We start from the raw sequence: 12824 nt of genomic DNA on the forward strand, positions 1-12824 counted from the left end.
CATAAACATCAGACATCTGGACAGTTAAATTAATATGTAGTGTCAATAAAAACACTGTTTTAATCACTGTGGTTAGATATACTGTAAATTATGGTGGCAATGGGAAGCTTGTGCACCTACATTCTCAAATCAATAAAAGAGTTTAAAGAAAGAGGGCACTAGATGGCAATCCAGCACCGTGTATCAGACAGGAAAGGTTTATTTCTCCTCCTGTCTGCTAGAGTTGGAACCAAGTACAAGTCGACAAAGCTTCAAGATCCTGCCCTGTTCTTCACCAGCTGGGAGCCCAGGAACATTTTCAAAGGAGATCTTGTCTTCCACGGGCTGTGAGAGCTGTTTTGATTAGGGGAGAATAGGGTTTTTTAGCACGGGGGGTTGGTTGGCACAGTGTTAACTTCAGGGAAAGCAGGGGGAACTGTCTCCCTGAGACTGTCTATTTATGAGTGGATCAGTCACAGCAGGGCTGCTGGAGTTTTTTGAACACCTCCGTGTCACTGCTGGACTGAGAATAGTCCACCAACCAAAAATGTCCAGCCAACAGTGTCCTGTGACCACTGATGAAGGACTAGAGGATGACCAACACAAACTGTGCAGCAGCAGATGAGCTACTGTCTCTGATTTTACATCTACAAGGTGGACTGACAAGGTAAGAGTGTCTAAGGGAGTGGACAGTGAGTGGACACAGTGTTTACAAACTCCAGCAGCACTGCTGTGTCGGATCCCAACAGGCCACCACCACGTTAGTATCACTGCAGCGCTGAGAAAGATCCACCACTCAAATAGTACCTGCTCTGTTGTGGTCCTGTGGGGGTCCTGGCCATTGAAGAACAGCATAAAGTATGTAGAGAAACAGACGGACTACAGTGTAATTGTAGAACAATGAAGTGCTCCTATATGGTCAGTGGAGCTGATAAAATGGACAATGAATGTAAAAACAAAGTGGTTTTAATATTATAGCTAATTGGTGTATATTATATAAATATATTAATATATAAATTTACATAGCAGAAATGGCAGTCCACTATATTTTGATATATCACTTGAAAGTCAACAAAAGGTAATGCTAGCAGATATGAAATAAAAAGAGTTATGTCCTGATGTGGGTAGGGTTTGTTGGCAGCCTGCCCAACTTTAAGGCTATTGTGAAAAACATATATTATTTTATATTATAAACTACCATATACTGAGTGACACAGTAAATAACACAACTAGGCACACATTACATTAAATGCATGTTAAATTTACAGCAAGTTGGTCTTACCTTTAAAAGCCTTTAAAAGGGTCATTTGATGATAAGATGTCTCATGAATAACAACTTTGAACCTGTACTATTTATATATAAATATTATTTTTATTTGAAAAAAAATCACTTTTATTTTATTGTACCATGTTTTCTTTTAACAAGATAATGTTTCATTCATGAAATAGAAAAAAAGATGTTTATAATGAGTTGTGATATTTTAATATAGGCTAATGAAAGATAAATAAATAAATGACTAAGTTATATTTTTCTTATTATTGTACTTCAGCACAAGCCAACATTACTACTATTTAATTGATTTGAAAATGTTATTTGGTTGCTATCAAATGTTTATATTTTTGGTTTGCTTTAAATAGCAAAGCTCAGCCTGTTTCTATTTGTTGCTTCATGCTTTGAAGCTATTGTCTTTTAATGTCGTGCCAACCACCACCACGTTGGGGCAGGTTGGCACAAGTGCACAACACGAATTTAGCCATCAGGGCAATAATTCCAGGGCATATTTTCAGACATCGCTAGTGTTAGCTTCTAGCTAAGATGTTTAGCTTTTGCTTGCTGCTGATTGGGTTATCCTAATTTGTGGTATGCCTGGGATACACGGCAGAGAGTGAAAACTGTGCCAACCAAAGCAGGTCTCCTCTACTCTGGCAGACATCACTAGCTCAGTTGCTCTGTGTTGCTTTCCTCACACTATCCCCCTTACTGCTAAGCTGATTACTAGCTTGGGCTCCTATCGCTGGCTCCTCCAGACTAATACGTCTGCTGGCATCTAGCTTGGGCAGCTACGGCTTGTTCCTCAGACTACTACTGTGGCTCCAGCACATAATCTATAGCAACAGACCCAGAGCCTTAGAGAGTTTAGCTCCAACCAAGGTCTAACATCTGATTCAGTTTACCAAGGCCTTCAGGAGCATCTGAAGATCAGAGATATATTATGTTGTTCTTTAGATTGTTCTTCCAGGAGTGCTGATCATGTCAACAGATCTAAAGAATTATGGGTTTATGGCAGGGGTCGACAACCCAAATGTTAAGAAAAGCTTTTTTGCTCTTTTAACAAAAATCAAACCACCTTGGGAGCCACAACGTTTTGTGTCCATTTTATCATCTTTGCTGTAAATGTGTCTCAGTATTTGCGAATGTACTAGTATAGGCTAAAAATATAATATAAATGAAAACGCAGGCTTACTTTGCTCTGCCTTCAGCTTTAGCTCAGCTATAGCTGCTCTTCTTGCATCTCCAGCAGGACACGTTTCATCAAAAGTGGAATAGTTTATTGCAAAATGTCTCTCAATATTTGATTTTGAGGTTGAAGTCAGCTTCTCATTCACCAGCTTCGTGTTCGAATTTACCGTTCCAGAATGTAACTGCTGCACCAGGTGGAACGGGAGAATTGGAACAAGAAGCTGGTGAATATGAAACTGACTTCAGCTTTGTGACTTTGCGTGTTTGACAGTTTCTCATCGTATCAGGAAACCAGCTGGAGTGATTATAAATGCAAATAAGTCCATTCATCTCCAAACTACTGATGTTTGTCTTAAATCTCTCTCTTTGCTGTTTCATAAGCTAAGAGCTAGGCGAGTGTTGCTATGGTGAACAGCTGTCTGCGTGCTGATCTTCAGGGTTAAAGGGTGAATTAGAAGTTTTATATTAACTCCAATATTTAAGACCATTTAGTGTTAAAACTGTTGAACGACAAGCAGAGCTTTATTTTACTGCTAAGGAGGGTTATTTTATTTTTACCTAAAGATCTAATTCTGCTGTGGAGCCACAACAGGGCAGTAACAGAGCCGCATGTTGCCGACCCCTGGTTTATGGGCTTGTTTTCATGTGCCCATCACCCACCTAGCACAGACAGTCTATCAATAGGCATGAATCATGCAGGCTCGCATTGGCATGAAGAGTCTCCTCTACCTGAATGATTCGCTTGCATTGTATTCTAAAGAGAACCTGGCTGTGTCTGACACACTGTCAAATGTAGAGCTGATCATTAATAAGCAGAAGAAATGTTTTATTCTGGTTTCGACCATCTGATTTATAGTCTGTCTATGAGAGCATGGTCCACTGAACCTCACATGGGCTCAAGACATTCATTCCAGGCCTCCTTGTATCAGACTAGACAGCTTTGCCAGTTCCAGAAATGGCTGATTTGCTTACCTTCAAATCTAATAAAACAAAAATAATCATGGTGATATATTCATGGCCCCAGTGCCCCAAGACGAAAACATATTCTCCTTGCTAGCTTACCACTTGAGCAGATGGCTGATACATGCCTGTCAGGTTGGTGGTGCATTGACACCTGCATGCTATCAGTGGTAAGTGGCCCTGATCAATGGCCTTAGAGCACTTAAATCAGCTGGAGTTACATGCTGGTTACTTGACACTGAAACACTGCCAGTACAATGGCACCCGTGTGTGCAAATACAGCCAGATAACATGGCTACAGTTCATCGCATCAGTCAGCAAGGGGGCAAGAGGTCAGTGGGCTTCCTCCTCCTCATAAGCTGCATGGGTGCTTCCTTGCTTTGCCTCATTGCAAGCCACTCATCTGCCAGGCTCTCTGTGGAGGAAGGGGATCACGCTGGGAAAGAGGCAACTACACCTGGAGGTGGTCCAGATGATTTGGGTCAGCTATGGTGTGATTCCAGTGAATTTGTTTGCCAGCGTAGACTCGACCCACTGCCATCTGTGGTTACCCGTCAAAATCTGCTTGGCCTGAGTGACTTGAGTAGTTTCCTTTATTAATACTTTTATTTATACTCAAGTAAATTATTACTGCAGTAACGTAGTTACTGAAGCCGGGATAAGTAGTACTGCTTGCACTCCTGATTCTAGGTGAGTCTTATTTCTCATGACTTAAGTTTTAGTCATTCACTGTGCTTTACACCACCTCGGGTAACCAAAAGGACTATAACAATGCTAGTTATGAATGTAACTGTGGTTTTGAGTTCAAAAAGACTGACAAGGTTATTAACAACAGTTTGCAGAAACACTAAAACCAAATCAAAATTATAACCATAATATAATGGATAAAAAAGATTTTCATTTATGCACTTGCAGTGCATGACAGATGGTCTAGAAGTTCATTCCTTCTAGGTCAAACTAAATGCCCAGTAGATTTCAGACAATTTCACTTGCATTTTTCCAAGATGTGCTTTTTGTAGTGTGTGCCAGTTTTTATAAAATATTCACCATAATACCAAAAACAAATCCGAAACTGAAACTGAATAAAAATGAAACATTTTTTTTTTTAATTTTGGAAAATAAAAACAAAAGTAATAATGGTGACCCAGACGTTAATGTGCTGAAACAAAACTGAAATTCAAAAAAAAAAAACATTGACTTGAATAAGAGCTTCAATTAATGCTCAGGTGTCCGCTGTTCCCAGTCTTCATTCAGAACTCATAGAACCACAGTTACTAGCATTCAGGTAAAGAAAGTGGCTTGGAAGCAAAGATGTAAAAGACAATGTGCCTCATTCACCAATATTCTTATATAATAAGTTTTATATAATTATATATATGTTTTTTTCTTAAATTTGTTCTTGAGAAAGGTCGTAAGAAAAAGTCTACGTCAGATTCATAACCTTCAACCACAGAATCTTGTGCTCTTGTGTGTGTATATAGATTCTGTTCTTACCCAGGGACAAATCCCAATTGTGGATTGGTGAATGTCAGAATCTTAACACAAAGAAATTTCATGTTAAGAATGGTTGGTCAATGACGCCCATTGAGTCTTCTGAGCCAAGTCTCGTCTTCATAGTTTCGATGCAGCTGAGCAACATTTTGAGGATTGAATGGATCAAAAGTTTTTCAAAAAACAAACACACAGATACAGACAGCACAACGCAGACTGCATGATATGCTTAAAGTACATCAAAACCCATATTTTATTTTATGTATAGCAATACAATTTACATATTAAATAACACTATAATAGAATGCTTTGATATAGCTTTCAACAAAACAAGAAAAACACTTTTTCCTTCGTTTTGTGTTATTCCAGATTACAAAAAGAGGATGTGATGTCGACACCCACCTGCTTGGAACAAGTCAATGGGAGAAACGTAATCAGTGGCTTATAAGAGCTATCCTATGACACCCTCGCACAACAGAATCAGACACAAAAAAAACAAACTAGATTCTTTTTTGAAAGAAATCAAAACAAAAACGATAAAGAAAATGATAAGAGAATATCACAATCACTGCCTTGTGGTATGGGAGGCATGGGGACTGTGTGGAATGTGATGTCAGTCACTCGGTGAATGGACCACTGGCTTTTTACACTTCCCCCCCACATACAGAACATTCAGGGAGCTGCAAGTGGAAAGGAAAACAGCTTTATATGAAAATAAAATTCTATGATCATACGACAAGGTACAAAGTGTTCAGAGAATCGGTGGGTAGACAAGCAATAAAAGTATGTACATTCAAAGAAAAAGAAAAGAGGAGAAAATCCTAATAATAGTAATGTTCTCGATTAAATTGCAGCATAAGCATTGGCCCTATCGCTTGGAGATTTGTTTGATCCCCACTGATGCCACAGCCATCTGTAAGCAAGCGTCCTAGAGGGCACAACTGGCCTCTCCTCTCTCTCTATTGGTGGGTAGGATGACCCGCCCATCGCTTAGCATGATGCAAGCTAACGCAGGCATCTGTTAACGTGATTAGCAGTTAGCGTCTTCCTCCAAGCGTGTTGAACTGTCCAATGACGTTGCTTTAGCAGCACCTCAGAAAGAACCGGTGGTGCTTCACGTGCCTTGGAGGAAGCCTGTGGTAGCCTTCACCCTCCCAGCTTCGTAGCACCTACCTAGTGGAAATGGCAATGACTAAATTGAGTAAAAAAAAGACTTTCACCAACACTGGGATATTGGGATATTATCCCAAATGCCGGAAAGCTGCAAGTTCTCCATTTTCCAAGAAGAATCAGGACACAAAATCATTAACAAGGTCAGTGCTCTTCTTAAGTTCGAGGATGTGGTATCAAATTCTTCACAAAAGCACAAATACTTCCATCCTCACATCCAAAACAACATTACAATCCCCATCATCTTCATGTATCTTCACCGTTCCTCTAAATTCAAACTCTTTGAACAAAAAACAGCGTTTTTCATAGAATAGTACAAGTAGGGTAAGTGCTAAACGGTCAACTGGGGAATTCATCATATTTTCAGCATAATGAAAGTCAGTTTTCCCTGACACCCTGACAAACACACGATAAAACATTCTGCATTAGTTGACACGGACAACAAACGCTCTTTTATAGGTTTTGTTTTGTTTTTTTTTTTTGTCCGCTATGGAAGTGAACGAGTGACGAGCGGATGAGTTTGAAGTCTTTGGTAAAACTTTACAAATCAAATGTCCCTTCTGCGGTTGTTGGAGCAAAAGGTCTGTTAACAAGGCCATTGTGCTATGTAGTATGAGAAAGAGTGATGAAGCGAAGACTGCACAGGTTCTCTTTAAATGCACGAAACTGCATGAAATATGAGTAGTGTCTAAATGTGTGTCTAAATGTGCCTGAAGCGTCTTCAACAGCAACTTTAGGAGAGCTCTGAGAGAACCAGCTTGGACTGAGCATAGTGTACACTTCCTCTCTGAATAATCAGGAAGAAAAAAAAAAACAGAAAAAAAACAAACACCCAGCACCATACATGACACACATGTACACCACACACCTGCAGAGATGAGACTGGACTGTACAAAAGGCATCGCATAATAATGGAGACCGCTTTAGTCAGTGAGTGGAGTTGCAGTAGAAAACTGAATGGACCATGAAATGTGACACTGAATAACCGACTACTATGAGTAAATGACCAACATTACTTCTTCATTCCACTGAAATCAGGTTATTTAGCAGCAGCTTGCAGCATAAAGGAACCATAACCAGCAGGGGGTGCTAGAGAGGGCATGGACTTGTCATTTGTAAGTGTAGGAAATCATTCAACCAAGTGTAGAAGCTCATGACAGTTAACATTTACAAAACCACGAGTTATAATGAGATACGATATATTCATATATATTAAAAGCATAATATGAATTGTAAAATAAAAAACGAAAAAAAAGAATGAAGTTCACAGTAGCTGTTTAATACCACCTGTAGAGAGTAAAATACGAGTCTAACAGGCTAAATGGATGCATAAAGAGAGTCAAAAATTAGCATAGAAATCCATATTGCTTGTTGGTGACTCAATGCTAATGAGCTGCTGTTTGAGAGTTTGAAAATTTCGGATTCTCATAACTCGATGAAAGAAGGGATTTCTTTTTTATCTTCAATCTTTTCTGAATTGTTCCTAAGCTGTAGAGTGGGGCTTTATAATGGAATGTCAAAACCTGGGTGCCGGTGAAAGAGAGAACTAGAGAGAAAGACAGAAAGGAAGAGAGTAATAGAGATAGAGAAGGACTGAAGTAGGCAGTAACACTGATATTTTCATAGTGCAAACTAGACAGAAGTGTGTTTTGTTTGTTGTGAACTCAAAAAACATAGGTGCAAATGTTCAGTAGGATAACATTAAGACATAAAATGGCGAAAAAATAAATATCAAAAACTTTTTATCAGTGTAAAAAAGTAATCAGGTTATTCATTTAACCAAGTTCTGGCAAAAAAGGCCTCAGAAAAAGTCTGTCTTAGTCCTTGAAGTTTTACAAAGTAAATTAAGTGCCTCTTGGCGTCCGTCTCGGAGCTTCACACGAGAGACTCCATGCTCTCTGCGGGGTCCGATTCGTCGGACAGGGCCATGCTGCCGTTCCTGTCTATGGACATGGGGCCGGCTCCGTTCTCTTTAGTGCTGACCAGACTAAGCATAGCTTTGTAAAGGTACTGGTACTGCTCCTGTAAAACACATAGAGACATAAAACACACTGTATTCAGACTAACGCACAGAGTTTTATCAGAAGCATCACAGGCATTTTGAAGATGGGGCTCCAATGAGACAGAGAGAGAATGAATATGGTTTAGATCTGCATCTGTAACAGATCATTTAGATCACAATAAAAATACATGTAAACACTATATCAAGGGTGCCCAAACTATTTATTTTTTTCTTCGGGAGCACAGTAAACAGCTAGTTAGCAATTTACAATTTATTAGCATTAGGTTTGCACTTTATATGTGTACATGGAGAAATTGTAGTCCTGAAGTGCTCCAATGATTTCCTTACATACGAGCCACACCTCGGCCTGGTATTTAAACTGAGTGAAAATATATTCTTCACACTGGTGGTCTTTAAATCTCCTCTTGTTTGTGTACCACTACTGCTTGTTACAAAGCAGTAGCTTTATATGCTACCAGTGTTGGGCAAAACAGTGATGGCTGAATACTGAATACACTGCCATGACAATACATAAAAAGTTACATATTTCAAATACATTATTAATACATTTAGAATATATTTAGAACACATGGGAAAAACTCTACTGTATTTTTCTTTTATTTCATGCTGGTTCTGGCTGTTACTTGTTGGCAGTTTTAATATGTTTCACGAAAAATTCAATTATTCATATTAATACAAAAATGAATACAAAAATGAATTTTGGCTCTTATCGTCTGCTTTACCCCACTGCTGCTGCCATAATTCCACTGCTCTTTCATGACCCAACTCGCCAAATCCCAATAACAAAATCTTGCAAACTTGACTATGAAATAAGCAGCTATATATTTCAGTTAATAATAGGTATGTAACTTGTCATGGAGCGCATGCACAAGTCCAGTACAATACCAAAACTAAGCTTGTTAATCAAATATTTGTCCACTACTCAGTTCAGTCATTCAGTCGTGTTTTGTAATGTTCAGATTAGTAAGTGGCTCATCGCAGTGATATATCAGTCCACTCAGGCTTTAGCTGGAACTTCAAAAAGGAAAAAAAGGAAAAAAAAAAATTGAACAATCAGAATTTAAAAAACAAAAATTAACCGAAAAATAATGAACCATGTATAGTCCCTCCAAGATTCCAAAATACTTAACTGTAAAAAGGGTTTATTAAAACAAATATGTAAAATACTATTTTAAATACTGTTTAAATATTGTTTAAAATTGTTTTTTTTTTAATGTTTTTCACAGAAGTTCAGCCTGGAATTTTTATATATTTAATTAAATAAGAACTTTTGATTATATTAATAAAAACATCTGATGAGTCAATTTTCATTCCGCTGGCGGAATAGCCACTAGAAAGGTTTTTTTTTCAAGGAACTGTGATAGTCAAAACAACAATTTGATATTTTGAAATGAATCACTTTCTCTTGGCCATACAGTAAACCTCAAAAAAAGCATCACCCAAAAATGTTAACATGGCCAGCAGAAAACGAAAGTACTCACAATGTCGGTAAAGACACCAGGTCTCATGAGGTTGATCATCTTGGCCACCTGATAGACGCCAACTGCATTTTCATTCTCCAGCTGCTGACTCAGAGTGGTGAGGGCACAGAACATGCCAGCCGATACTGCCCCGAACCTGGCAAAGCAGAGACACACACACAAATACATACACCATTACAGCACGCCATGCACCAATTAATACTCTCACAGAGTCAATGACTTAGTGTCAGTGAGACATTCAGTGATAAAGTCTTGAAGCTCATAAGATCAGATTGTCTTCCTTCACCTCATTCAGTTAATTAGATGTTGTTTTGTAGGATGAATAGAAAAGTCTAAGACCTTCATTTATTCAATTTCCAGTCAAAACAGCCAGTAAGTACAAGTTACTCACTTTTTCAGTGTCAGGAAAAAATAGAAATACATTTAACAGAAATTTTTTACAAAACAATTAAACACAGTATCAAAATGTTCAGTAGTCAGTGTGTCCAGACTTTGCCTTTTTTACAGCTTCCATTCTTATCAGTTTCTGAAAGATATCAGAGATATTTTTCCACACCTCCAAAGTTCAGTCTTAGAAGTTGGTTGCATTTTCTGCTTCTCACAATCCAAGTAATCCCACCACATTCAATGATGTGGACGTCTAAACACTGGGGTGGTCAGTCCATTGTTTGAGAACACCAGCAGTTTCTTTGCTTGATTTGCAAATTTTCTTTTTTCTTTATTTCTTTTCGTCTTCTCACAGTGGAAGGAGAATCAGAAACAACCTTAGCCCTTCCTTATGAAAGTGGATTATCTTACATCTAATCTTTTCAGAAATATCTCGGAAAAATAAATAACAGTTTTGATTAAAAAATGAATAAATGAAGGATGGTCTCTGACTTTTTCACAGTACTGTATACTGACAGTATATTTTAAAATATAAATAGAATACACTGTAAAATGTTTTCAATACATTACTTTTTTGTAGAACAGGTGCTGGAATTAGTTTCGAGACTTTACTGAAGTGTTCAGATAGGTCAGATTGAGTTATCGCAGCTCAGTGGGGAAAAAAGAGGAAGTGTTATGAGTTTACTTAACATAAGAGCCTTTTTTACCAACATATTGAATATGTAATGGATGGTTAACTGCAAGTAGGCATAAGGTATATGTAGTAAATACACACTGCCTGTAGAACACCTAAACAAAAACACCTTCCTTTACTCTAGACCACTTGCCAAAACCTTTTTCAATGAAAGAAGCCAGGAGGCACTCTTTTCTTTGAAAGCTTTCAAAATGCACACTGCATCAGTTTCAATACAGCATGTGTAGTGTTAGTGCAGTGCTGCCTATAGCAGTCTGGTCCTACGCAGGTGCTTTTAGAAAACACTGGAGGATGTACATCACTGAGACAAAAAGTTGTCAAGGATCAAAGACCTGCAGATTTCCCCTTTATGTGAAAGATTCCTTTTGTATTGTTTCGGCATTATTGTGCGCCACCTGAAAGTGCTGAGATCCACTTAGACATAATGAGTGTCCCTTTAATATCAACACTCACTACTTCACCACAAAAACACCAACAGCAGCACCAGACTGGACTCACTTCATGTTTATTCATTATGCTAATGAAGCCCTGCTCGTCTCATCTGATAAAGAGAAAACGACTAATTGAGCCTTTTAGCAGCTGTATTGTTACTGCGGTATCGCCCCTAAGAGCTTTAAGAAAGATAGTTGAATTAATTAGAGACATATTCAATAAAAGAAGGGACATGTTTGTCAGTGAAATGTCTCCTCTCTGGCTGAAAGAGCGACCGCCCCAGAACAGAGGGCATATCTCCTCTCAGCTTCTGGGATCCCTACCACCTCCTTTCAAAAACACTTGTCCCTCTTGGCTCTGACATACTCTCGCTTCTTTGTGTTGTCTTTGTCAGTCTGGGAACTGAACCAAGGGCTCAACTGATACTTAAAAACACCAGAACCTTGTAAGAGCCAAAGGACATTCCCACATCACTGACCTCATGTACAGAGGCATTTAAAGCCTCAACATGTCAGTTATGTGAAAGTGCATTATCCTAAATTAAAGGAATTGTTCGGTGAAACATTAAATTTACCCCCCTACACCAAGTGTACTCAATCAGCCAAGACATATTTGGTCTTTGAAGTGTGCTAACAAATCATTGAAGCCTACAGCCACCAGATTAGATGCATGCCACACATGCTGCGATAAATTATCTCAAATAGAGCTGCTTATGTGGATTCTGTCACTGTATGTTGTACTGGTATCTATAAAAATAGTAATATAGCTATGTCACACAGCAGCCTGAACTTTGTCCAATTTTCATCCATTTCTGTCATAAAAGTATGTCAGTGTCAGAAACCACACATCCCACATAAGTCTGTTTGAGGTTAAATAACAGCTTGATGCGGTTTAAGGTAAATGTGTGATTCAGGCATGCAGTTGCTAATTGATTGACTTATAAGGTTCCATTACTTGTAAGCTACAGATTTTAGAAAATAGTTTTAGACATCACTGGCCAAATGACACATTCTGCCATTTTTTGAAGTGAAAAGCAGTAAACTTCTGCAAAAAAACCTTCATAAAATAACATTTTTCCTGCAAATGTTAATGCAAACATCACTTTAAATGACTTAAAATCTGAACTTAAAAACAGAAAAACTAAAACTGTGGCATATGCAAAAGTTTGGAAACCATACTAAGTCAGTTCTTAGTAACATGTCTTGTGGCAGATAGCAAAGCTTGCGAAAGCTTCGTGTAGCCAGCTAGGAGCCTTTTTGTTCCTGTTTTAGGAATTTTCACTCACTCTTCCTAACCAGCATACAAGCAGTTATATCTTAGAGTGTTCCTGGTGTTCTACCATGTGTTCCATAGCTCCCCTTAACTGATGTTTCTTAATGGCATTTTGAACAGTGAAATTTGTGAGCTGGAAGCAATTTTTATAGCTTTCGCTGCTTTGTAGACATCAATTAGCTTCATTTTCAGAACCTTAGTCTGCTGCTTAGAGGAGAACACGGTTGTTCAGTGTTAGCACAATGTTTACAGAGTCAGAGAATTTATTGTGCTCTGGAATTGTCATCAGCTAATTCCCAATGACAGTTCTTGACCTGCATCACCAGTCTTACCAAGTCAATTAAGGCATAAGAAGCTGAATGACGTTCTGAAGAATGTCCACTCACGTTTTTTAAAATTGATGAAATATAAAATAGCTGTGCATTAACATTAGCAGAAAAATGTAAAATGACTTTTGCCTCTTTTAACTTCAGA

At 38.3% G+C, this 12824-nt stretch overlaps 1 protein-coding gene across 2 annotated transcripts in view; it reads right to left on the reverse strand.

The window, feature by feature from the left end:
- Positions 1-5115: 5115 nt before the first annotated feature.
- Positions 5116-12824, reverse strand: part of ptprga (protein tyrosine phosphatase receptor type Ga) — a 430472-nt gene continuing 422763 nt past the window's right edge. For both annotated transcript variants that reach the window (XM_036559788.1, XM_036559789.1), the window contains 2 exons: positions 9566-9701; positions 5116-8083 (listed from right to left, as the gene is read on the reverse strand). In XM_036559788.1, coding sequence (XP_036415681.1) covers positions 7937-8083; positions 9566-9701 — 283 coding nt within the window. In that variant the 3' untranslated portion in view covers positions 5116-7936. The remainder of the gene's footprint in view (positions 8084-9565; positions 9702-12824) is intronic.

The sequence above is a fragment of the Colossoma macropomum genome, unplaced genomic scaffold (assembly GCF_904425465.1).
Source record: "Colossoma macropomum unplaced genomic scaffold, Colossoma_macropomum, whole genome shotgun sequence".
Lineage (NCBI taxonomy): Eukaryota > Metazoa > Chordata > Actinopteri > Characiformes > Serrasalmidae > Colossoma > Colossoma macropomum.